This window comes from Perca flavescens, chromosome 10 (genome assembly GCF_004354835.1).
Source record: "Perca flavescens isolate YP-PL-M2 chromosome 10, PFLA_1.0, whole genome shotgun sequence".
Lineage (NCBI taxonomy): Eukaryota > Metazoa > Chordata > Actinopteri > Perciformes > Percidae > Perca > Perca flavescens.
Window position 1 is genome coordinate 12,436,098 of NC_041340.1, and position 27,975 is coordinate 12,464,072.

The window sequence follows — 27,975 nt, forward strand, 5'->3', positions numbered from 1 at the left end:
AGTCATGTGAAATGGTAAGAAGTGTGGATGTTTTGACCCAAGTGTTGTGATGCTGCTTTCCTCTTCCAGGCCTGCGCACTCTGTGCTTTGCAGCGACAGACGTCAGTGAGTCGTCCTATCAGCAGTGGCTGGAGATCTACCGCAGAGCCTGCACCTCCCTGCAGAACAGATCCCTGAAACTGGAGGAGAGCTACGAACTGATAGAAAAGGTTTGCAAAGTGAACAACTGATATGTTTGTGTGTTATCAGTTCCTGACGCCATGACTTCCTGTTATGTTTCCTTAACTAGTCCCGCCATTACACATTTCATTGTGAAATGGAAGTGGGAGGCTTATGGGGTCAGTGCAGTCACACCTGGAAAGGTTAAAGCATGGTGTGTTTTTGTGAGAGAGATTCAAGGGTTCACCAGCAGGTAGAATTGGTTTTCTGTGAGGTGGGTCTATGTGGAAGCGCTAGTCAAACACAGGAAGCCACGGTCGTAAATCAGCCACTTGGCACGTTCTTCATGGCTACCCAAAACAAATGGAGGCGATCAATCATGAAATAAACATAAAAGCTTTCCGAGAGGAAAATTTAATGTACATTGCTTAATGGGCAGAGTGTGGCACTGATGCTGCCAGGGTTTGGGGTTTATTTCTCCTCAGGGCCACCCATATTTTGAAATGCACACGATGACACCACATGGGGGCACAGTGGAGTTGCAGTAAAATTTAAAACACTGAGACATTCCAACACCGTGTGAAATCAGTCATCAGAAGTTACTGCTTCATCATCTCACAAACTAAATGCTACATGTGCATATAATTCAGCCTTGATAGGAAAAAAGTGAACTTTTTCCTTACTATTCCTTTATTATTTTTTGTATTGAGAGGATGTTGTACATCTTTGAAACATAATCCTCACTCATTATTATTCTCTTTGATTGTTTTCCATTACATTACTTTTACGGTACTGTGCTTTTGAAAATAGTTAATTGGTAGAATTGTATAATTTGCTGAATCATTCCTCGAGCTTCCTACCCTCATATAACAGTAAACTGCTTCAGTCTTTGAAGGAAACCTTTATCATTAATTTTACTGATTAGTTTAAGCTTAAATTGATTATTTATGGACTACTTGTACTTTAGCTTAGCCAGGACATAATTTTCCAGGAAGACAATCATGAGGCCAGTGTTCAATGCAACAAATAGAAACTGCCAGTCTTGTGGTCTCCCACGCTGCAGTTTGCAAAGTTAAAACTTCTGTTCTTTAACATAAGGATCAGAGTAGGAAAGTGCTGACTCTCCACAGCGACTGGTGAATTCAGAAGTGTACAGTCCCTTAGATTATGGTTAATTCACTAACACGAGACAGCATCTACCAGCGTTTGGCTATTCACTGTTGTTATGGTCCCACCCTAGCTTAGGGGTTGAAATCCTGATCCAAGTTCTTGTATCATAATCCACATAATGCCTTTAACAAAAACCACAGGACCATAAGAACAATTCACATCAAACAGGCAAATGAGGACTCATCAGCTATAGTCATGTTCTTCCCCAGGCACAGTTTTCTGTGCTGCGTGGTTTAAAATGATCGGAGAGGACAGAGCTACAGATGTATAGGCAGCAGGTCTCCGGTCACAACTTAAAGAGCTTCCCCTGCCTTTCCTCTTCTGCTGGCTCCTGTCTTCCCTCTACCCCTGGGTCTTGTCAAATCTTTGGCCCCGTGATGGGCCCATATGAGCCCACAACCAACCCCAAAGAACCACCAAGGTTTCTGGGAAAAACACCAACAGTATTTTGTGGGTGTTTTTGTGTGGGAGAGATCGTGTTTGCAGATGCACACAGAGGCACAGTAACTGATCCAAAAACCTCTTAAGCCTGTCATGGTTTTTTTCTGGGTGATAAACAAGAGCAGCTGATGAAGGGAAAAATACGACTGAGTGAGTGAGTGAGTGACACAATCCCGGCTCACATGTTTCTCTGACACATGACGTTTTAAAGGCCTTCCTCTGTTATGACCACCACTTACTGGCTTTTTTTTTTTTTTTTTTTTTTAAATACTTTTTTTTTTTTTTTTTTTTCTGTCTTTTACTCATTTCTGGTGTAGAACCTCCAGCTCCTGGGGGCCACAGCGATAGAGGACAAGCTCCAGGATAAGGTGCCCGAGACCATTGAGACTCTAATGAAGGCGGACATCAAGATCTGGATCCTGACAGGGGACAAACAGGAAACGGCCATTAACATTGGTAAGAGCCAGACGCACATCCATAAAGTTGGGAGACTCCCAAGATATCTGGACTTTTATTCTCTAGTATAGGTCAAGGTACAAAAACACTGGATCCTATATTTCCCATAATACAACTCAATTGCATAATCATTAGACCCCTCCTGCCTCCTAAATGCCCACTTCTTTCAAACCCCACATCTCCAGCTGGTAATGCAGGCTTTCTGTTAAACCATTAAATCTCAAAGCTAAACCGAGATTTAGTCCTTGTGGTCAATTAACTGAACTTCATGTGTCAAATTGGTAGAGTGCCCCTTTAATGTAGAGAGGTGCCCCTAAAATGTTAAATAATTTACAATAAAAACTGTTGCATCCACATACTCCAATTCATATTTGTGCAGCATGCCCTGCTTGTGCACTTGGTCTCAAACCAAATGGAAAGTCACTGGTGAACCTGGTCTGTGTTGTGATAGATTGCTCCACTCAGTCCCGGGGTCATTCTTCACCCAGCAAGACAAACTACTGACTGACTGAATGCTTCTCTGTCACACATATCTAGCAAAAGCATCTGTCGTAGAATGCTAGATGATGTATGAGCACACTGCACTGACATGAAATAAATAACATGCATATGTACACAAGGAGGCAGCTCTCACGTATCTGGCTCCCCCAGAGGTTTTAGCCTCGCAGATGTTATCAGGAACGTGAATGACTAACTCTAGTCCACCAGTTCCAGTTCAGTTTCCTTAATTCGTACTGGTATCACAGCTCTTATATGTGGCCAACTACTACAAACGGATCTACCTTGAATGCAGCCAACATTTAAACACGGATTCCAGAAAAATAGATATGAAAAGTACCTCCCTTTGTGGCTATACCTACCACTGTGGCCTGACTGAATCAGCCCTTTGTGCCCACCGTACCCAGATGTGACGGAGCTCTGCAGAAGCATATGCTCACTGGAAGTATTTTTACAGGACCGCCGTTTGACTAAGTTGCTCTGTAAAATCTCTGCTCAATATTGACTTTGTTTTTTACTATTTTCCTCACTGAAAGACGATCCCCATTGCTAGGGTTAATGGTGCACATTTTGCCACATTTGACTGGTGAATCACATTTAGATTTTTCTATGTTTCGAGGTGGCCTGAACCACCCAAATGCCACTCTTGGCACAGGATATTGGGCAAAAATGCAATGTTTACTATTTTTTATTTTTTATTTATTCATTTATTTTTTTTTACAAATTATTGATTTTGAAGCACGGCAGATCTGATTGATCTGAAGCTGTAAAGACTGTTAATGTTTCTGTTTGTCTCTAATCCTGAACTATCATGACATATTGTAAAGTAACTACTCTGACACTGTGTGTCTGGCTGTCTGAGGAAAGAGCCATGTTTGCTCTGGGACATGCTCCCAGTGCTGTGAGTTGTTTGTTAAGGGGACTTAAACATACTGTACGTAATGAAGGGAAAGTACCCGCTCTTCAGCTAGTTGGGAAACACTACTTACTTTTATGAAGGTATTACAGATGAGAAGCACATAAACATTGCTGTGTTAAATTTGGCCACAGGGTGCATCATCAGCAGAGAGACACACAACCCCTTATCTTCTTTCACAAATATGCTTCCCACCTGCTTTCCCATGTGCAGTCAACACTGTTAAACTTTGCACCGCTGATCAAATATGAATCAAGATTTTGTTACTGCATTGCCTATTTCTCGCCTCAAATGTTTTCAGAAACACATGTTAGTGTACTGTTTAGCTGTAAAAAAGAGAGTGCAGCGAAACCCATTCTTTATGGTATAGTGACAGTTTGAGGAAATATGACAAGAAGTTGTTTTAAAAAAAATAAATAAAAGTTCCCTACTGAACCTTTTATTTGTTGCTGCAGTTGCAACATTTGAGATTACTGTGACTCGAGTGTCCCTACACATTCCTCAAGTCCTTTGGGAGCAGTGTTTAGTTCCGCTGAGATCGAGAAAGGCCAGGAATTCAACTTTCTCTGGTGAAATAAAAAAGGGCAGTTTGGCCACAGTCAAATGAGCTTAAGGTAAACACATTAAGCGGAAGGACTGTGGCAGGAACTAACAAGGGGGAAGGGAGTAGAGACAGTGTGGAGATGGGGAGACATTTTCCTCACATTGGCAAATTTTTTGACATTTGCACCTTTACACTTAAGAAAACAATCCGCCAGACCCAAACCCCAACACTGTTTTGGTTTTGACTCCGGAGGTGAAACCCTCTCATTTCCTCATGCAAGGCCCCCTCTGCATGTACTGTGTGCGCATTATTGTGTTCGACTGTGTGCTTTTGTGTGTTTTGTGCAATCTTATCTCCGTTTCACTCACCGACAATGCCACCCATGTATTCACAAAACATGGGCCTTGTGGTAACCTCTTTAAAGAAACTAAAATTTCTTTCCAGACAGAAGCAAAGTGTTGAAGCCCACAAATATTCATGTGGTTATGCCACAGACGGCAGCCCTTTCATACGGCCACGGTTTTCAACTGAAGGCTTCAGTCTTTGGTTCATGAAACATTTTTGTTTTCCCCAATGGGAGGCTCCCTCTACCACCTTGCTGGTGACCCTGAGCATCTGTCCCAGCCAAGAGCTGAGGGGAACGCTCCCCAGGGAGCCATGTTGGCTAACTCCAAGTTGTACTGCCTATTAAAACAGGAAACTGACAAACTCTTATAAACCAAACTCATTAGTCATGTCCCGAGACACTGGCTCTGAGCTGCAACATTTTAATTGGCGTCCCTTAAAATGTTTTGCTACAAAATGTGGTGTCCCTTATTTAATTAATTTAGTTTTCTTCTTTTTTTATTTTTTGTTTTATCTATTTAATCTGTGTGTGTGTGTGTGTGTGTGTGGAAGTGTGTGGATATGTGTTTGAGCCCCAATAAGATCAGTTGGAAAACTAAAGGGGGGGATATTAAATCTAAGGTACACTACAATTTCCTGCCTACATACGTGCGTACTTTCCAGTCTTTTTAAGTCTTCTAAATGTGTTTTATGAAACATAATATAATCTTCTTGTTTTTCTGTTTTATCATAGGACATTCCTGCAAACTACTGACCAAGAACATGGGCATGCTTGTGATCAATGAAGACACTCTTGATGTGAGTATTTAGCATTCTGTACATCCTCAAGTTAACGTCCCTGCATACAGAAGCGAAAACCTCACCAAAACACATAAAGATCATCATTGCTTTACAAAATATTGTATTGAGACTCTTGCTTCTTCTAATCTATACATAACTTTTTTTTTTTTTTTTGATCAGTCATTCAATTTATTCCTAATTTAATTTATCTATTACAAAATAACCTAATTGCCATTTTCCTCATGCATCTTCCAGCATTTTCAAAACAGCTGACTTAATACAAACCCGCTATTGATCAATCTATGTCTGTTTGATACATGAGCAAGGATGCATCAGAGGTCAAGACTAACAATGACTCGATACAAATGTCATTTACGATTGATTTATGATATTGTTTTGGCAGCTTGTAATCCAAATTTGAAACGTTATACTAAATTGATAAAACATTTGGCACCTATAATATATACAGTAGTTTTAGTTGTTCAGGAGTTGTGATCTTGAGGGTAAAATCATGACATCATTAGTAGGTCCTTAAGTAAAATAATCCCCTGATCTCATCACCCAATCCCTGTGAAAAAAGCTGTCTCGACCTGAAAGGATGAGGCCACAGGGAGCCTTCCACACACACAGCCAACACACATTCCAAATCTGCCTTTAACATCTTTAAGACACCCAGCAGAGAAGTCTGTTGACCCCCCGGCAGGAGAGCCTTGTCTGTTGTTTCTGAGATTGAAAAGGGCAAGTCCCTGCACTTCCGAGCAGGAGTAAGCTAAACAGAGGAGCCGCAGATGGAGGAGAAACTCGACTGGGTTTAGTTTGTCGGACAACGGGGGAATGGTGAGAAGAAGTGGGGAAGGGACGGGAAGAAGCAGGAGGGCGTTTGGGGGTGATGACGGACGGCCTTCACTCTGTCAGCCAGTCGTTAAGCGTGATAAATGAAGCTGAGGTAGAAATGTGGGGTCGGTGCATTCATAAAGCATGCGAACCAGCGCTTTGAAATGTCAGCTCTCATTCTCCTGTGGTTGAACAGATGCTTACATAAGGCAGTTTGTTAAAGTGCAAAGGGAGAAACCTCTCCACCAAGACTGAGGAGGCCCAGTGAACAGAGGACCGGGCAGCAGGGCTGGTAATTCTGAGTGCTCTTGTGCTGTGAAAGAGAGTAATTGGAGCATGTCTTTCCTCTTTTGCTGTGTTTAGAAATTATTATTAAAGGGAGGACAAAGTTTTAGACATCCTCTCTACTAAATCTTACTAGAACTGAAATTCCCGGATGCATTATTATGTCATTTTGAACAGCCTGGTCTTCCAGTCAGCGTGTTTAATCATTCGAAGAGCTAACCACACATATTAAGCATTAGTATCTTAATCTTAAATGAAGTACAGTCACAGATACATTATTATTATTATTTTCATTTTTCTGTGTAAAAGAGAAAAACACTCAATAAAAAAATTAAACGTTCCCTTTGAGGGTGGCTTCAAGTCTGAGACAGATGATGACATTACATCCATACAAATGTCCAGATTCCACATTGTGAGTGTCACGTCCTGTTGGCTGTATCACTCAAGAGCTATATCAACAATAGAGCTCAGTCTTTATGGGAAGCTCTTGTGGATTTCTGAATGGACAGCACAAACCCATTCCAAAGCCAAACACTAGCTAGTCACATAGGCTAAACTGGTCATTATAGCCATAACAAAGAGGCTTTAGGAGGAGACATGTAGCATTAGTGCTAAAATTCCTCCATGGAAATTAGGGGGGAAATGGCTGCCCTACTTGACGAAATGGCAAACTTTGCTTATCACACACGTGATGAATAGATTGTGTCCCAAACAAATTGAATTCTTTCTCATACATATGCTATACTGGCTTATGCAAAGCACACACACACATGCACTTACACTTTGAGATGTCATCTAAAATCACTCTGTTAACTGACTGGGATTGAAAGGATTTAATTTTTTCCTCTGGTGGAATATAGATATCACAACCTAACCTGTGCTTCTCACTCTCTCTCCCTCTCTCTCACACACACACACACACTCTCTCACACACACACACGCACACACACACACACGCACACACACAAACCTGCCCACTGCTCACCATCTCTTGCTGTTTTACAGACCCCATCAGGGATGGTTAAGTCCTCGCAGCTGCTTTCTGCTTGTATCCTCTTGCTCAGTTTCTGTCTTCTGTTAATCCATCATCTCTTTCTGTGCGTGTCTCTCACTCTCCTTCTCTCGCTTTGTGAAACGTAAAGCCCCTTTCTCCAAATATTTCCTTTAAGCTGGGGTTTCAGAGTTTTGTTATGCCAAGCGAACGTTGCCTGGTCCCCCTGGTACAATCTGACTGCTTTGACATAGCTGACCTCAACACCAGGCCGGACCCCTCCCTCCCTCAGTTCTGCTAATGGCCACCATTTTTTAAATTATTATAGCTGTTTGAACATCTGCATGGCACATTAGTTTTGATGCCTTGCATTGTATCATTGCTTTGTTTCTGCTCATTTAAAACTGTCTTTACAGTCATTTAACCACCATAAGGGATATAATTGTATTGCAAGAAGTGCTTCTATTATATTTTTGTACTTTTGAAGCCAGGTAATTTATAAAAAATAAAAATATTAATATTATATTCTTTTTATTGAAAATACACATGTATTATCTACCTGTCACTGAGAAAGTGGTTACACAGTATTTCCTAATGGCTTCACCATCTGTGGGGAAGATGATTGAATGATGAATACAACAATGATCTCACCACTTCATCCATCCAGTCCACATGTCCGTATACCAGGACAGTAAATCCTCTTGCCATTCTCATATTTATGGCTTTTCATTATCACTCATCATCAAAGCTGTATATACTGTATAAGCAAACATGATCCATTCTCAGAACTCATCTTGTGTTATCACTTCATAGCGAAGGTCTGAGTGTAATAAGCATGGGAAACATAATAAATATCTAAAATATCAAGAGCAGCTGCTCTGTAGCAGTTTGGGATTAGCAAGAAGAGTGGGCAGATCTGTGCCATCTATTTAACTATTAGAATTAGATTAGATTAGATAGACTTTTGATCCCAAATTGGGAAATTTCAGTGCTACAGCAGCAACACATCAGACACACAGCACACATACAGAATATACAAGAAATAATAAATAGGATATAATACAAGAACACATATAAAATATAAATAGTGTGGTTCAGTATCAATCATACCAATTCTGCATGCATCTCAGCCTTTGGATTAATAAATCCTCAAATGCAAATGAAAAATGTTACAACTAACAAAAACATTTGACAGTTTATTTTTTCCCAAAAGTTGGTATTGTAATAATTGTTCAATATTTTTGTATCTGTTAACAAATTGGCGAAGGCTTTTTAAAATAGAATTAAAACCAAAACCTCTTAAAAAACTTTACTGACTTATAAATGAATTAATCATAATCAGCTTGCACAGTAGATTCTTCCAAACCATTCCAACCGGGCAAAACAACTTACACTATCTAATTACAGTGCATTTCTCCTCTAGCAACTTTAACACTACTAGGCTTAAAATTAAATTGACTAATTGCACTAATTAAACTCCCATTAATTACATGTTTTTCATCACACAGAGAACAAGGGAAGCGCTCAGCCACCACTGTGGAATGCTGGGAGATGCCCTCTACAAGGAGAACGACTTTGCTCTCATTATTGACGGGAAGACTCTCAAATACGCCCTCGCATTCGGAGTGCGACAGTACTTCCTCGACCTCGCCCTGTCCTGTAAAGCTGTCATATGCTGCAGGTAAGATTTACTCCTGAAACAATAAAATAAACCAGAGACAATAAATTCCACAGACCAAAATGAAAGTAGGTGCAAAGACCGTGTGTACCGAGTCTTTTTCTGTACTTGAAAAACCCTACACAAAATGTGTTTTTAAATGCTATACAGTACTGGAGTCATTAGTCCATGTTAATGCAGCGGCTCAAAACCGTATCTGGACATAGAGATGGAAAATTCTTAAACTTAAGGCTCTTTACTATGTCATAAAATTGCGTATTTTTGTCTGACCAATAGCCCCAAACCCAAGGATGATTTTACAATCATATAAAACTGAGAAATGGAGCAAATCCTCACAAATGAGAAGCTGAAATAAAGTAATGTTGGGCATTTTTTTTCTTTAAAATGACTTAAATTCAATTAAAAACTCTGTGGTTGAACAACAAAGTATTATGTCTTATGCCATAAAGATCATTGAGTATTTCATGGCAGCAGTTTAAAAAGTGTGATAGTTATAAATTTAAATGGCAACTTTCAACATTATGCAGGTACACTGTTGACCTGCCCAGGCCACATAAATAATAGGAAGTACTTAAGTACTCAAGGAACCATGACGGGGTCTGGGGCCAGAAATCAGCACCACGTTTTCAGAACAACAGTAAACCTTATGACTCAGTGCATTACAACAAATTTGTATTTATTTTTCCTTAACCTCTACCTGTCTTTACCTTGTGCACACTCTGTGGGCACTAACAGACACCAGGAGATGAATGAGGCCTCTTAAACCACGGAGAACATTAACATTAACCATTTCACAGCTCCAGACAGCTATCAGTTTACGACATTATCTCTGGAGACTCTCTGTACTGTACACTACCTCCAAACCTCTTGTGCACTAAGAGGACGCTCCTTTGTGGGAGGCTACAGGCTTTGCTGTCAGTGAGGGCATACAGTTTAGTTTGAAGTCTTGTAAAGGAAGAGTTACGAGATGTGTCCCAACCATCACCTAATGATTGGCTCTACTTAATGGTCCTAGTAAGAAAGGTCTTACAGGGTCTCGAGAAAAAGCAGTAAAAAGGGAAATGCTTCTCCCAGAATATAACAAGTAGTCTTTATAGCAGTAGTGCCCAGTTCCCCATACAGTCTTCGTCACTGCCAACATTGCTGTTGGTATAAAGCATTACAACAGTATAGATTTAGATTTAAAGTGTTTTTTTGTTGTTGTTTTTTTACACTGATCAGCAGAAAAGGGAACTTTAATGTCAAAGTGAAAACCGATCTCTATGAAGTGACCTGAAATTATTTATAAAATGCAAAATAAAGGCGCAAATATTCATCCCCTGTAACAGGACACACGTAAATTATCACTGGTACAGCCAATAATAATTAGTTTAAGCTTTAGTGTGTAGTTTCTGCTACCCCCATGAGGAATTCTAAGAAATGGCAACAAAACGGTCACCGCGTCCACATGATACAAGCCTTCCATGACACCTCCAGCGCAGTTGCTAGTAGCTAAGGAGGACACGGAGGATTAAAAAAACATGATGGACTCTTCAGAAAAGGCATAAGGTGGCATAAGACAAAGTAACACTCCAAGCAACTCCGCCATATGGTGGTCCAAAAGCACATGTCAAGGCGATGAATACAGAATAAGGCACTGAATGTTCCTTTAGACAGACATGTGCTTCCTCCTATGTGCCACCAGCTGCCTTACTTGACATTGAGGAGCTTCACCATGAAGTCCATTCTCTCCCCTAGATCTCACATGCCTTCACACATCACCTCGCCCATCCAGCATGACATGATACAATCCCTCCCAGGCTGCCCGCCATCAAACAATGCCGATTACGTGGTACTCGGTAAAGTTGGAAGCACTGCCACTGGGGATAAAATGCAGTCTCTACAAGAGCTTTCTTCTCTTTGCCACCTTGGCACCTGATTTTTTTTGTGATTCTTAAAGAAATATTCTGCACAAAATGCCCATATGTTTATTTTTAGGGTGTTCACACAGTTTGGCACGACCGTCTGCACACCTCAACCTACAATTCTACAAAGTGAAGGAAGAGCTTTGGGTTTTGCCAAGTGCTGATCTCAAGAATGAATATTATTTTATGCACACCGCAATTATACTGCCCAAATTCTGGGGAAGTAGGAAATAGAATTTTCTGGACAATACGTTTCTGTGTAATATGTACTGTATAATCTGACATCTACTCTTCTTATAATGTATGTCTTGCCTTATCCTTTGCACTGCATACTGTATGTCTCACTGTTGTAGCACAAATTTTACCACGACAAATTTTACCACATTAATAGCACTTGCTGATTACCACAAATGAATATCTAGTTTCATTAAATACACAATATTCCCTGTGCTACTCCTCCCTTTTTAGAGTATCTCCTCTTCAGAAGTCAGAGGTGGTGGAGATGGTAAAGAAACAGGTGAAGGTGATCACGCTGGCCATTGGTGATGGTGCTAACGACGTGGGAATGATCCAGACAGCTCACGTCGGTGTGGGAATCTCCGGCAACGAGGGTCTGCAAGCTGCAAACTCCTCTGACTACTCTATTGCCCAGGTGAGCACAATGGCAGGGGCTTATACCAAGTGAGAGTCGGAGATGGAAGACATAGGTATCTAAAGGGGGAACTTAACCAGTTATTGTTTATATTAAAATGCCTAAATTATAATATGTAGAGTAACTTTGACAGCTTTGCTGATGGCATTAGGCAGTCAGAGAGGGTCAGAAAAAAAGTATGCCAATGCATGATTGATTAGCTGCTTAACTGCTAATAATATTCAGACTAGATTAACAGAAGACGGTCTTAATCAACACCTGTAGTTGTTTTAAGTTTTTTTTCTATTGGAAGAAAAATATTTGGACACTGACACCCTGACGTTAAATTATGTAAATAAAATGTAAATAAGACTAAAAGACCAGATTTTACCCTTTGGCAGTGCTAAAATGTGATTTTAACTTGATAAAAATATGTTTTATTCTAAGCTGCAGGTGCATGTCCTCAATTTGGCAGCAATGCACATATCCATGCCCATCCATTTCTATCTTCTAAAAGTCAGATTCCACAAATTGTTAGTACTGTCATTGTTGTCTCAAGTGTAATATGGGTTAGTGATAGCTTGGCACATTGTTCCCAGTAACAATAGGCCATTACTTACACAGTGGAGTAGTAACCCCTGTAAAACAAGCATCTGGTGACACCCAACTCCCAACATAACCATACAGAAACAGATCCCGGTAGAATGCTACTTCTTAAATACATTATTACATCCTAGTAACCAGTTTGTCTGAAACTCTGCTGCGATATGTGATACCCATAAGCAACAAAAGCCATGGAGTTCCTGTGTCATGGTTCTGTTTCTACACAGCATGCCACTCAGTACATCATGTTTCTATTACAGCCACAGGGCTTGAGAGAATAGGAAACCAGTAGCTGACTAAAACACAGTACGCTCTCTGTGCTTCAGTATGCAATTACCATTCAAGAGACTTGGATTTGTCTTAAGTGCCCCCATCAATCGGCATGACATGTAAAAGTGTATGTCTTTCAAAGACAGGTGGCCTCATAGAATCCATTTAGGTTGTGTCCCAGCATCAAATTAAATTACACCTCCAGACTTCCAGTGGTGTTTTCCATATATTGGCGTAACGGTACATTAAGTGTAATTTGCAGTCTGCAAACTGAAATCAATCCTTGGAAGTTGTGTAACTTGTTTTTCTTTCCCTCTACATGATTTATATTCATGTTCGAGAGTATCCGATGAGCTCCTTGCTGCTGTAGATTGTTAGGGAGCTAGTTCCTAAGATTTAATACTTAAAAGCTCAGTGTTATCTGTTGAAGCGAGTGGAGAGTGAAGAGGCTTTGGGCCGAGGCACCTCTGCTCTTCATCTGTCATCAGCTCAGGTTTGTGTTAACTGATGTTTGATCCGACCATTCGAGGGGTCAGACAAACTGGGGGCTGCCACTGTGCTGTCATTTCACCAACAAATACTGTGGTAATGCTGAAAGACCTCGTACTGTGGTTTCTGAGACATTTTAAGAACTTTTCATTTTGTGAAAGGCAAGAGAAGGCAAGAGTAGATTGTGTGCTTTGTTTTAGTCATTTACTGGCAACTAAGATGAAACAATTGCCTCGAACTTCTGCTCCAATATAATCACACTTATCAGGCAGAAATTGCACTGAAATTGCAAGTTCATAACAGTCCCTAAATGGTGGTATAATTATAAAGCAGTTTAACTATTATGCTGAGTCCTTGGAGACCAATACCCCCATATGAACTCCTTCATTTTTATCAACTAAACTCTTGATCTTACAATCTTTAACTCAACATTTCTGGAATGTGTTAGTGAGAGTCTTTGGCTTCAATGTCTCATCAGTCCTCTCTGCTGGGGGATGACAAAACACTGCTGCTTTCTTTAATCTTGAAGTTCCTGTAACTGCTTCAGTGTTTCAGCACTGCTCTCTGATTACGAGGAACCATTAGACAGTGTACTTTACACAGACTTTTGCTATTCATTCATTTTGTCGTTTTCCTCCATTTCCTCCCCTCCCACACAGTTCAAATACTTGAAGAATCTGCTGCTCGTCCACGGAGCCTGGAATTACAACCGTGTAGCCAAGTGTATCCTGTACTGCTTCTACAAGAACATTGTCCTCTACATCATTGAGGTAAGAAGCTCTTAAGGCCCTGACACACCCACCCGACGGCTGACCGTTGGCAGAAAAGTCAGTCGGACTGATCAGTCTGCTCCCCGAGGTCCAAAAAGTGCCTTAGAACACACCGAAGCGACTCCGTCTTGAGAGTACGTTCTGCGCGTGCGCGTTGCGTAATACAAAAAATGAAAACCGGAAATGACAACGCGTCACGTGGGTCAGGCTTCTCTAGCCGATAGTGATGGCGGCTTGTTCGAAATACGATCTCGTATTTTACAAAAAAAGTTAACTGAAACGTGTTTCTGAAAACATTTTAAGCGAGAAATAGGCCATGCAGTTGCTGCATCTGGATCCAGGATACTATGCATCCTGATAAAGTTCCCTTGGCCTTTGGAATTAAAATAGCCCCACATCATCACATGCCCTTCACCATACCTAGAGATTGGCATGGTTTTATGTCAGTTAGCCTAATAGCTAGTTTGATTTGCATTGAGAGATGATTTTATGGAAAGTACCCCATGCCAATCTCTAGGTATGGTGAAGGGTATGTGATGATGTGGGGCTATTTTAATTCCAAAGGCCAAGGGAACTTTGTCAGGATGCATAGTATCCTGGATCTATGAAATAACTGGCCTTTAAAAATAAAAATCTGCCTGCCTCTATTGGAATTTAACATAGGGGTGTACTGACTTTTGTTGCCAGCGGTTTAGACATTAATGGCTGTATGTTGAGTTATTTTGAGGGGACTGCACATTTACACTGTTATACAAGGTGTAAACTTAAAGTGCCCATATTATGAAAAAAACACTTCTTCTGGGATTTGGGGTGTTCTTTTGTGTCTCTGGTGCTTCCACACACATACAAACTTTGAAAAAAATCCATCCTTGCTGTTTTGAGTGAGATACGGTTTCTGAATGTGTCCTGCTTTCAGTCTCCTAGTGAGCTGTTCAAAATCGGCTCAGACTGACGTCACAGTCCGAAATGAGCTGGCTAACCACAACCGTTAACGTTAGCATGCTAACGCTAATGCTAACGCTAGCATGCTACGTTGTTCTCAATAGCAAAGCACTGCTACAACACACACAAGTTCACCATAATCTACAAAAGAACTACTTACATGTGCGCCCTCATTTAGAAGTCTCCCAGCTAATCCTGCCTTGTAACTGACCAAAGTTGGAGAAACAGGCTTTCTTTTACTGTCTCTAGACAAGGGGGTAAGCTTCGCTTCAGAACGCGAACCTCCGATGGCGCCATTTTGTTGCTACAAAGCAATCATCTCTTGTTAGCATTAGACTGACCGCCATTTTTTTTTTTTTTACGTCACTTGACTGCGAATAACTTTACTTCTGAAGCGTTTAAAGACTCTCTTTGTCCATTGTTTATTTCTAAAGAAACACGACAATGTATAAAAGGCTCCATTACCTTGTACCTCACGTTATAGCTCCGTAGCAGACGTTTTTTTAAAAATAAGCTAACGATTGTGTCATAACCAAGTGACTTACTGTCGCACAGTAGAGGAATTACCGTATAGTACAGGAGAAGCTCGCAGACAGTTTCGACTTACATTAGCTGTTTAGGTTTAATTACTAATGTTAACTAGCATGTTAGTTAGCGATAATTAGCCTGTGCTTATGTTATCTCCTTACATATACCTACGCTCTCCGTCTCTGTAAGATTGAAATGATTGAGATTTCTCTTGGCACAGCTACCAGAACACTTACAACTTTCAGACACGTTGCTCACGTCACATTTACGTTGTCTCTGTCAGTTGGAGGCTGCGCAGTAAAGCAAGAGATCACCGGAAAAGTGCTTCTAATAGCCTTCACTGGTCTCCGTCCAGAGCAACGGGGTCTATTGGTCCATGTTATATATGTCAATGTCTCTAGAGTTAGCTAGCTGACATGCTCTACATCTGAGCTACTGATCATGTGCGAGTGCAATCAAAGATAGTACAGAAGAAGAAGATGAAAAGAGGTCTCACTCTGTAGCTAAAACAGAAACCAGGTAGAAAGAGGATCTGCAGCAGTATTCTGGTACAACCTTGACTTGACCTCTATAGGACAGAATAAAAACATTGATGTTTTGATCAGCCCTGTAATTATTAATGTTTTACTGTACTGATGATCCAGGAATATTTGTCTATAACAGATCTGTTTATAGCCACCCAGCACCCCTCTCCTTGTATATCAATGGATGATGGTTAGGAAGGTTCACACACATGTTGCTCCCAACATCGGTATGTTGGTGTGCAGTAGATTTGATGGCATTTGACAGATACCAGACCCAGTGCTGATTGCAGGTTCAGAGCTATAACCAAGAATGACCAGACACGTTAAGTGCTTCCTATCAGCAGCAGCTTTATCATCGGGAGTGCTCCGATGTTTTGATCTACCGGCCATGCACTTGTCTGGCGGAAGCAGCAACTTTAGCTTCGCATCTTCTTAAATTCTAATTCAGAAGTCACTACTGAGTGTTTGATCACACTGTGTCCCTCACTACATATCAGGATGTTTTAATGGAGACTGCTGTACTATATGTAATATACTTACATTGGAAACATATGCATAGAAGAATAAAATGAGCTCTTATTGCAAGTTAAAATGCCAGTGCATTTCTCCAGGACTTTTTTGTTTGTTAATTAGATACAATAGGAACTTTATTGCGGAAAAATGTGAAAAAATTGTCTTGGCTTTACCAAATAGCCTGAATTGCAAATAAAAACAAGACAAGTAAGGACACATATGACACATATCTCACACACACACACACACACACACACACACTCATATATACTTATTTTTCTTGAGGGGGCCCAGTAGCCATAGAAAGCAAGTGATTGACAGACTTCTTCTACCTTTGTGCTATGAAAAGGGAAAATTTAGAGAGTGCTCCCTGGCCATGCTATGCGGTGGCAAAAAAAAGATCAACCACATGTTTTTAAAATATCATCACCACATAACATGTCATGGAAATATGAGCACTTTAAAATTGTCTTTTGTTCATCCTCTTTCTGTGACACTTGACCTCTGATCTCGTTCTTGTTTATATACTCTACCATGGAGAATCAGTAGACTACCTTTTACATTCCAGCATGTCTGCTTCTGGCTTATTGTGACCTGAAGTGAAAAGAGGGCAGTTGGTCTCTTTCCAGAATATAACTGCACTAATAGGAACTGCAACTGTTTGATCATGCTACCCTTTTTCCAGATAAGGTAAAATACCATGCTACTCACCATACTACGAATGCAGATCCAAAATAAAATAAAATTTGAAAGCTAATAGAATTTTCTGCCTGCAAAAACATCATGTGTGCCTGAATGTTGAATTTCTTTCATTTTTGTCCCTGTTTTTAACCATGTTAAAACAATTTACTGTTGAAGTCAAAAAGAGGTGGCACAACTTCTAATGTATACATTACATAAATTCAAGACTGTGCGAACCCTAGTCTTTTTTTTTTCCCCTTTTTACTTTTTTCCCCTTCATTTGAATTCTAGTCTGGCGCAATGGATGTACAATGCTAGGATAAAGCCTGACAGGATGTCCTTCCCTTTCTCGCTTTCTCTGCTGTCGGGGCTTAGCTCCACCCAAAACGGTTGTGATTGGTTTTAAGAAATACAAACAAGCCAGAGAGTTTTTTCCCCTGTCTTTAGAATAGATAGGTGGTATAGCCAGACCATTATCCAGTGCTAACACAGCACTGTGGAAATAGGTCTGACCTATTTACTGGACCTGTATGCCACAATCACATCAAAACCTGTTCAAAATTCCTCTTAACATTGTTTATCCATTTATTTGTGTGTCCAACTACTATGAAGCTTACCATGGCCTTTTTCAAAGCAGGTCTTTTCCTACAATTGGAACATAACATCTATAGTTCTGTCTGCAGGGCGAGCTTCTTTCTAGCACACCTTTTGTTGCTCTCTGAAAACAAAACTCCCCCTCCCCCTTGTGCTACGCTCCTTCAGGGGATTCAGGTAGATAATAGGAAATTTCTTTACTTTTAGGCTGCTTCAATATTTCAAACGTCCCTGTTTTGTAAGACCCTGACATCTAACACACCAGCAACCCCGGGGTATGGCTAAAAGCTGCATTTGTTGCACTAATAGGTTTACTTTTGTGCTTGCATGTTTTTCTCGTAGACTCCCAGGCTACCTTGCAAGGATAGACTCAAGGATGTTGATGGGAATTTTACCTTTTTTGTTCGTAGCACCATTGTCTGTTACAGTGTGTGTTGCAACTTGAATACCAGGACTGGGAGACTGTGTTTAAGCCTCTTTTCGTCTCCCTCTCTTTCCACTGGGTTTTTGGATCTTTTTAAGAGACATAGAGTAGGAGGGTGAAGGATTCTGGGGCTATTGTGGAAGACATGAATGTGAGCGCAACTTAGTCTGAGGCTCTTGGAATAGTTGTATGATCATTCAAGATTTTCTGTGACTTTCTGAGGGTTAATTGTGAGTCAGAATGTAAGGCTGTCCCTTCAGTGGATGATTGACTGACAGCTGGAACTGCTTAACAGTGTTTCCTTTGGCTTTCCCCATGCTGTCGATTTTGGTTTGCAACTTTGCATTCCTCGTCCTTGTCCTTGTCAGTTAGAGAACAGTTCAACCATGATCATGCTTGAAACATGACTGTCTATCTATCTAATTGAAAAAAGCAGGTATAAAATAACTCAAATATTATTTAAACAATGCGGCCCAGTGCTTTACAAACTTAAAGCAGAATGCATAACTCTTACTTTGTTACAAATTACACCATTAACTTAAGGACAGGCATGACAAGAATTGAATTCAGTCACATTCAAGCTAAAAGACCTTTCCAAAGGAAGCCATAGCAACTTCATTCAAATGACCGATCCAGCTGGCCACTCATGTTTGATTGGCACTTTGCCAGGGTGCTACAGAGGGGCCTGATGGACAAGTGGCATTTATGAGGCAATTACATCAAAGCTCATTCAGTGCGGCTCAGTGTAGTTAGAGACAGCTCAGAGTTTCAGAGCAAAGCTTGCCGACCATTGCGCGCTGAATGAAACCACAGAGGCCTTGCTTGGCATTGTAAGATCGCTTGTGTTTGTAGCTCCACATATTTGCAGCATATTTATCCGCTCTCTTTATGTCCCTTTACATTCTTTGCTTGCTTTGTGTATGCATTCCATTAGCAATTCGGCAGTACTAAGCTTAAGAGTATCAGGACTCTCATTGTTGAGGACAAATGTCATGCTCCCCCCACCCCTTCAACCCATAGCCACTTCTAGACAAGGCCTGCAGAGCTGTGGAGCAGCCTTGGAATCAATGATTTTTGATTCGTTGATGAATATGCATAAAGTCTTATCGGCTAGCCACTGCCCAATCCCTCTTTTCTTAACTCCCGCTTCCCTCCAGTACTGTTTTTCATGATGTGCAGTCGGGGAGAGAGGCCAGCCACACCCCTCCGCTGAGTGGCACTCAATGAGGAGAAGAAAAGAGGAAGAAAAATCCTGCCTGGAACTTCCCCTAATGAGCAAATCAATGCATCTGTCCCTCAAGAGATGAGAGAGGGAGAAAGAGAGAGAAGCTATTGGGACCCCAAGGACCAGGCCAAAACACTCACACAGAGGCAGTTACCACATGCTATGAATAGGAGCCTTTTTGGACTTAGCACAACAATATATCAGCCCAGAGCCTCTCATTGGGCAGAGCTGTAATTAATTCAGCAGTTTGACCTACTCGCTAGCCTCTCGTTACCATTGCTTGAGCCACGCTAATGGTTGAATCTGCCTCATGGCTTGGGTTTCATCTACATATAACCCATAGCAACGGCATCTGAATGTATTTTCAGGAAGCCAAGACCTAAAACACCTAAAACTATTCTTGCACTGCCAACAGATGTACCGTACACCTCCTGTTTCTCATGGTTACAGAGACACATGGTCCCAGATTTGAGTGAACATTCCACGTGAATTTGAAAACAGGCCCCCTCATATAAAAGAAACAACATCATGGTAGAGTGCACCTGATGGAGAGGAGGATTGGATCTGTGATGGGTGGGTGTGGCAGAGGGGAGTTGAGGGGCAGGGTCTGGGGGCACACACATAAACACAGGCCTTGTCTATAGCGCACCCCGCCTCACCGAGGGAATGAAGGGTGGGTGAGTGGGGGGTGACAGACATTTGTTTTCATGCATATGCTTACACGATTAAATGGAAAGGGCCAGTGGCAGATTGGTATTGGGCGTGTAGAGAGTGGCAGCGGGCGGGTGGGGCCTTTAAATAAGCTTTGTCCCAATCTGAGAATTTGTAGCAGTTCATGCTTTCATAATGAAGTTAAATGAAGCGAGGAAATGCTTGGTTGGCCATGTCCAAAACACAGTACCCTGATGTTCCCTTGACAGATCTGACATTAGCAAGAGGTGGTTTTGGACCACAAAGTGTCAATTTCTGATTCACTGTCAGTATACAATCAGTTTTCAGATTGTACAGTACATGCAGTTTTTCTCCAGGAAATGTCAGACAAATCTGCTTTGCAACAATTTAAAAAAATTCACACATGCCATTTTTCCTTCTAGATACTGTAATTTAACTTCTCTACTTGCATGCTCATATAATTAATTTACAATACCTAGCTCCTGTCCTGAACTTAGAGGCATTGTTTTGTTCAGGTAAGTATGACTAATCAAGATATGTGATAAGTCTCCTCTCCACCCAGCATATGGTTTACATTACCTCTATCTCCCTTTCCTGACATAATATATCAAAGTCTACATCATTCAGAGTCCCACAGCCCTGACTCTGCCCCTATAACTAACCTCGTCTGTCACCCACTTGTCTTTAGGAGGATCAAGGATGGAAATAGTGGGCTTGATAAATGTTTGTAGGTAATCCCGTGATGAATCCACTCTGCAATTTGCATCGTGGAGGTGGCATCTGGAGGTCTAGGCTTTCCCACTGTTGTTCATTTTTCCCTGATTTGTTCTATTGTGGCCTACCTCTGCTTTTCCTGAGTTTAAAACCTGGCTAACTTAGACTAATGACATGTTAACCACAGGTCAGCACTTCAAACAAACCCACATTAGTTTACGATCATTTAGTTATTTTGTTTTGAATTGACAGGAAACATTTATTTTTCCTGCTTTACTCCCAAAACGAACATTATTGTGAGATGCATCAGCCTTGCAATGATTTTAAAGATATATTAGCAGTCACTGCTCACTCTTTCATTACTTAAAAAAAAAAGTAGATTATAAGAGAAGTCTGTGACATAAGACCGTAAAGAATGTAGTGTGACAGAAAAATGGGTTGTTAGTTTGTAGACATAGTAAGCCCTTCTCAAATCTGATAATGGTAACCACTCACTCTTACTATCACTAATGGAAAGCATGTACTGAAGAGGAAAATTTGAAACACTACAGAGAGTTGGTGTTTTCATCATATAGTTTGAGTGAAGTTTACAGTATCAAATTCATGACTAAGTGTGTTAATGTTCAAAATGTCAGTAATGGGAAAGGGAGATGTGAGTATTTTGGATATAAACCATCCTTGTCATTTTGGTTTAAATATAAACTGTGTTATTGATAGAACTATTCACCACCTTTGCTTTCTGTTCTTATTTTTGCTGCTCTAACTCTGATTTTTGACTTCCTTAGATCTGGTTTGCGTTCGTCAATGGCTTCTCAGGCCAGATCCTGTTTGAACGCTGGTGCATTGGTTTATACAACGTGGTGAGTGTTAATAAAATGTACTATACAAAGAGCCCACTTTACTACTTTACCCCATTGTTCTCTGACATAGAACTGATTTGCTGTGGTGTCCCAAAACTGATCCCTTTGTTGCGTGACTATGTCATCAAGATCTTGAAAAATATCTCCATTATTTATGACCTGTTGTCAAGTCCATATTCCTCTGTGCCCTAAACTATGTACTGAATACGAAAGAACAACATTTGCGCTTGCCCCAAAGAGTGAAGTTAGCAAGGGCAGCTACGTTTGAATGATAAAAAGAATAGGAAGAATGGAGCAGCAACTGAACGGGCTGCTGATGTAGGGGGTCCCTCAGGGCTCTATAATGGGACCACTCCTAATGAACTCATATTTCATATCTGTCATGAATTAAGTAGAAGTAAAACATGAGCATCTGCAAGTCTGATCTTTAATACCATGGCATTAAGCCCACAAGGAGTTGATATGTAACTTTAAACTGTTTATTAAAATCAACGCAATTCAATAAACAAAAATGAATGAGAGAAGTGTGAAGTGAAATTTCCCCACATTCCTGATCGGGACAAACTTTAAAGTGAGAAGGATATTTCAACAGCCCTGCCTTTTGCATTCATTTCATAATAAACCACCTTACATGCAGTACTGTATTTGGGATGAGAGTTCAGTCTTTCACTTTATCCAAAAACTGAGGGAATTCCTCCGGCTCAGTGGGAGTCTGCCGGAAGCAGTGGGCTGAATCCGACCATCAATGGAGATCTTCCTGGGCCTGTCTCTGAATAAGAAAGGAGCCCAGTGGAGCATGTCCTGTGGCCCGCTGGTCCTGCAGACTGAGGCCTGCAGACTCCCACTCCAGATGGGGCTTCAGGGAAATCACACCAACTGACCCACTGAGCCCCCTAGTCACACAATACCATCACTCCTCTCTCAGCAGCTGCCATACAGAACAACATTACAACACCACTAAGAATTTACACTTTAGCTAGGCTTAAATACCCACTTCTTAGTCAAGAGCATCGCAGATGTTCATTGGAGATGGATTTTGCATATGAACAGACTTGAAGCATGACAAATCAAAATAAGAAGCCCTAAATGGTTTTAAGGTCAATGGTCTTCAATGATGTTAAATAAAGAATGGGAAAATTGGAGAACAAAATGAAGCAAATTCTTCTATAAGTGTAACCTACTATGTGGAGATGGTGCCAATGATGAAGACGGGCATCTACCATAAGTAACAATTAGACATTTGATTACACTATTTAACCTCTGCCTACTGTACACAGTAGTTTTTTTGGCTAGTAGATTTTGGCTTTTGGTTGCATAAATATTTTCCCTTTAAGGTTCAGTAGGTAACTTTTATAAAAAATAACTTTTTGTCATATTTGCAGAAACTGTCACTATATCCTGACAGTAGTACATTAGACAGATAATCTGTGTTCCTCTGCTTCCTTCTATGGCATTTGCAAGATTCCACCTCACCCAAAGGAAAACAACCAATTAGAGCCGAGGAGTCGTAACGCAGTGTCAATCACTGCTCGTAAACTCTGATCAAACTAGTCAGAGCTGATCAACTATGAATCAAGATTCTGCAAAAGCATGGGGACCTTTTGAATTGAGATTGTTTTTTCACACATACAGTTTCCATGATCAAAATTGAATTGTCATGCATAACAATGTTTTAGACTATTCGTATTTGAAGGTCATCACTTCTGAGTTCAGAACAAGAAAAGAGGTGACCATTTGTTGGAAAATCATGGAAACATAAAATTTACCGATGTTTCTCTCTGTGTGTTTTTCCTTATGCAGATCTTTACTGCTCTGCCGCCTCTCACTTTGGGAATATTTGAGCGCTCCTGCAGAAAAGAGAACATGCTGAAATACCCAGAACTCTACAAAACCTCCCAGAATGCAATGGGCTTTAATACAAAGGTAACACTAGTAACACTAGTCTCTAGCACATAACACATGTTCTTTATTTGCACACACCCTGGGATGTAAATGCTATTAGATGACATTGTTATTATTCCCACTTTAGTCTTTTTGTTGCAGTTATTTGTTGTGTTATCTTGAGTACTTTCTTTTTAAGTGTTTTCTGGTCTCTGTCCTGCTCTTTGCAGCTACAGTAACATACTTTCTTGATATGGAGCTTTCAAGTTTCTCCAAAACAAGTGCATATTGTAAGCAAGTATCTCTTTACCTAACCTGTAACTTTGTAAAACTCAACTGGTATTAAGTGTCACCAAACACTCACAATTTAATATATTTCCACTGTATTATCTAAAGTTGAGAATTAATATTTTGCTCCACCACACAAATGAGGAGGTCAAATGTTCCAGCTCCTACAACCAATTAACATCAAATTAATGAAGATGTTCTTGTCGTGTTGTTGTTCAGGGCTGATCGTCTCCCGTCACAGTGACCTGGCAGCTGTAGTCAGTGGGTCTCCAGTCGTAGCCTTGTTTGGCCTGGCTTGACCTATTCTGTCTGGTTGCAGGGGCTGTCCATTAGCTTTCCCCCGCTGGTAATGAAGATGTCTCCTTCTGTCTCCATGCTGAACCAGAGCCCTAGTCCCTCCTCACAGGCGTGGTGACCTGGTTAGCACAGCATGGAGGTGGATTAAAGACGGATTGGCCATGGCGGTCAGGGGCAAGAAATGTCAGATGGCTTGGGGTATGCAGCAGAAATAATCGGGGGAGAGAGGGAATAGAGAGAGTGTGCTGTCATTGTGTGACAGCGTTTGTTGCGGAAAATTATGCAATTTGTTTAAGTGAGGGAGTTGTTTGTTCTCAGAGCAAAGCTGTCAGTTTGAGTTTAACTCATCCAGGACCACACTGAATGTGTGAAATAAGTTTCCATCTTAATTTTTACTGAGCCAGGACAACTACTTACTTATGTTAAAAGAGGCACTTTTCAGATTGACCAAGTAAAGTATAAATAAAAAATAAGGTTTATTAGTCACAAAGAGCTAGCCCATTGGAACCTAGTCTGTTAAAGACAAATCATCTATATTTCTCGAAAACACATTTTTCTAAACCTAATGTCTCTTGAGCTACGACAATTAGTTGATTAATCGATTAGTTGATTGACAGTAAATGAGTTTGCATCTACTGCTTTTGGTCATTTTTGATTGAGCAAACAAGCAAATGTCATACATGTATATGATAGTTAACTCAATATCTTTGGGTTGTTCCAAGGAAACATGCAATTTGAATACATCACCCCGGGCTGTGGGAAATTCTAACAAAATTACAAAAGACTTAGATTGTAAAGTCACAAATGATTTATGAACACACTGTAGGTCATTAGATGAGTTAATGTAAGTAAATCCACTGCTTGCTGTAGCCTGGATTGTTTTTCATAATTAAAGAAAGCTGAAGAAATAGAGGTAAATTGGTTGCAAAACAGACATGCTATACACAGAGTAAGTGCTGTTTGTTCTCTGTAGATAAATTGTCTTTATTCAATCAATTAAACAGTTAATCAGAGAGAAATTTTTCCTCCCAACTGTTGAATTAATCGTCCCAAATTTTGGTTGAATTCTGTAGTAGGTTGGACTTTCCCTTCATTAACATTTTTGAAGACTTTCAAAGTCTGCCAAAAAAGGGTCACAAAAGTATGCGTCTGATAGTTAGAAGCAAATGAACCTCGATTTTGTTTGGGCCACATTTTCCAAGACCCATAAATGATGACTCGGCCAGGTCAGCAGGTTGTTTTTTCTGGCTTGTCCACTCTTTTCCCGAGATATTTTCCTTGCAGCTGGCCCAAGGCGAGGCGAGAAAATCCAGCAGGAATTTGGCCCATTCGTCTTTCTGCACGCCTGGCTCTTTTGTACACAACAGATACTGTCTTTATGAATTAAAGCTGTTTGTGTTGAGGTGAGAGAAAGGAGTGACTGAGGGTGTTAGAAACTCAAGGTGTGGCTTTAACTGTGCTGCCAGTTTACTTTTAATTACATATACCTGACTCTTTAGTCACTCTAATAAACCAGGCTCCCCTTCATGTGATTGTTGTAATTACAGTAGTTTACCAGCAACTATCACCTCTTATACAGCACTTTTCCCTCTCTTATACTCCTCTATTTCTTCCCCCCTTTCCCTTCTTACCTCACTGGTTTAAAAAGAAACGGGAAGGGGTGGGTAGCTCTGGAAATATTTGGCTCAATATTAATTACCGGCTTTCATGCTTTTTTTTTTTTTTTTTTTGCTTTTTTGGCAATTAGGAGTTCCACAAAGGGCAGAATCTTTACAGGACAGACTGGGCATTCATTCGGAGTGGATCCCTAGCAACTTGCTGGGATACATGGGAAATAAAGAGAGCAGGGTGGCTGGAGGGGTGAAAGGGAGGATCCCACTGTGACAAATGATTATGAACATTTATTGATTTCATTAGCATTCATTATTGTGGAGGGGAAACTAGGGATTCTTTGCAACCCAACAGTATTTGGGAATGGGATAGTTGAGGAGGAGGGTGAAAGAGAGCTGAGCCTGTCAGTGGGAGGCTAATTGGCATAAACATGTGATTGTAACATTAGTGATAATTTAGTCCACATTTGACCAGAGAGAGAGAACGGTGGGGGTTGGTTTCAGCCATTTTGCGCTCAGCGTATTGGGTGTTGTCTACACAGTGGGAGGGTGAGGTAATCCTGGTGGGGGGGCTGCTATGGGACTTTGTTTGGTCAATAGGAAAGGTGAGGAGGTCGTGCCACTGAGGCCAAGGTGTATTACAAAGAGTCATAGTCCAGAACAAGACTTTTAATTCACTGTACCCTGTCCTGCTTTACTCCTTCTCCTCTACTTAGATTTTACATCTACTTAGATTTTACATCCTTTCCTGGCACCTTTTTGGTATAACCATACAGTGTAAAGCAGTACTCTAGTTTCCTCAAACCTGGGGAAATCCCAAGAGATTTTGACTTTCAGGGTGTCCAATGTCTTTCAAGTAAGATAGGTTTTGATGTTTTACTGATAGATTTGCTGAAGTTGTTGAAAAGGGTGTTTTTAAGCTAGCGAGCCTCGAACTTGTTGTCTGCCAAGAACCGATGATTAAAAAGAGGCCAAAGATTAAAATCTAATGTTTTTTTCTGTTTTTATTTTCCCTTCCCCGTTTACTCTCTGGATTTGACAGATTTTCAGTGCTCAGAAGTAACACCAACGTCTGGATCAGCGCAGGGAGGAAAAGGGGGCACAAATGTGTTTCATGCTACATCGCCCATTAGTGTTTTGTTTGGCTCTGGTATTGCATAATGTAAATTTGAAACAAGGTGGTTTTGGAGTGGGAGTATTGATTTAAACGACTCATCCAAAGTCTGCATGCTTGCATAAACAGACACACACGCAGACTGCAGTCCACACCACGATTTTCCAGGCCCTTAATAATGACCATGAAAACAGTTTAATCTCTGTCAGGTTTGTCAGTCTCCCTGTGTTTCTAAACTGATTTCTGCTTGTTTAAACTCTCCTGTCATTTATTTCTACACCAGTTAAAATTCTCGCATGAAAGGGCCGAAGCCTAATGAAATGTAATGAGAGGAAGCCCTCATACTAGCAGCACATATATTAATGTTGTATAATGTTCTTAACGTCGAGGCGAGGATATGTATTTCAGTTTCTTATGCTCAATGCTTTTTTTCTTTGATTCTGTTAAATACGGCGTTAACTTAAAAAAAAAAAACTAGAAGTTAAAAAAACTGCTCACTGATGTTGTCCACTTGCCTTTCACTGCTCGAACACACACTCAGTAGCCCCCATAACACACACCGAGGATATACAACGTGTCTGTCAGCAGGGTGGCCATTGAGCGAGGAGGCCCCGACAAAACCGCCACTTAGCCTAGCGCTGGGCTGGCACAAAGGGCCCAGGTCAGGGGTCACTTGGGAGGCTGGAGCTCCCCACACCCTTTTCTCATGCTTTTTTCTTCTCCCTGTCTCCCTCTCTCTTCTTTGAATCTCCTGCCGCCTCCAACCCCCCACCCCTCTTTTCCTCCTCCTCCTCCTCCTCCTCCCCGCCTCCTTCCCCTCCATCCTTCTCCCATATTTTTTTGCAGGTCTTCTGGGCCCATTGTCTGAACGGCCTCTTCCACTCCGTCATCCTCTTCTGGATCCCCCTTAAAGCCTTCCAGCATGGTAAGTAGCTCCCAGAGACTCAACCCGCGGTGGATGAAGAGGGAGGACAGTCAAACTCACATACTTTGTCTTAATTAGTTCTCTCTTCAACTGTCCAGTCATGAATTACAAACATGTGTGTGCTCGGGCAAGAGTAACACACACTAACAAGCATATATTTGTGTTCACGTATTCGGCCATACTTCTGCACACAGTTCTTCATTTTTTTTTAATAAACACACACCTCGGAGATACAAATGTTCCAGGTGCTTGTTCAGTGCAGACAATGATGCTTTTAATCCAAATAGACAATTATCAGTCTTTTTGTGTGCGCAGTTAAATTTAAATGTAATAACTTCATTTATCCGTATAAGGTCAATTGTGCATGTTTGTGCAGAATAGGATGCAAGGTTTCTGTGTGCGAGTGCAGAGAGAATGGA

At 40.9% G+C, this 27,975-nt stretch overlaps 1 protein-coding gene across 4 annotated transcripts in view; it reads left to right on the forward strand.

The window, feature by feature from the left end:
* The window catches only part of atp8a1 (ATPase phospholipid transporting 8A1), a 110,379-nt gene that overhangs the window by 65,219 nt on the left and 17,185 nt on the right, over positions 1-27,975 (forward strand). For all 4 annotated transcript variants that reach the window (XM_028588902.1, XM_028588899.1, XM_028588901.1 and 1 more), the window contains 9 exons: positions 70-209; positions 2,088-2,226; positions 5,263-5,327; positions 8,928-9,100; positions 11,470-11,653; positions 13,654-13,764; positions 21,367-21,441; positions 23,242-23,364; positions 27,478-27,556. In XM_028588902.1, the coding sequence (XP_028444703.1) occupies positions 70-209; positions 2,088-2,226; positions 5,263-5,327; positions 8,928-9,100; positions 11,470-11,653; positions 13,654-13,764; positions 21,367-21,441; positions 23,242-23,364; positions 27,478-27,556 (1,089 nt within the window). The remainder of the gene's footprint in view (positions 1-69; positions 210-2,087; positions 2,227-5,262; positions 5,328-8,927; positions 9,101-11,469; positions 11,654-13,653; positions 13,765-21,366; positions 21,442-23,241; positions 23,365-27,477; positions 27,557-27,975) is intronic.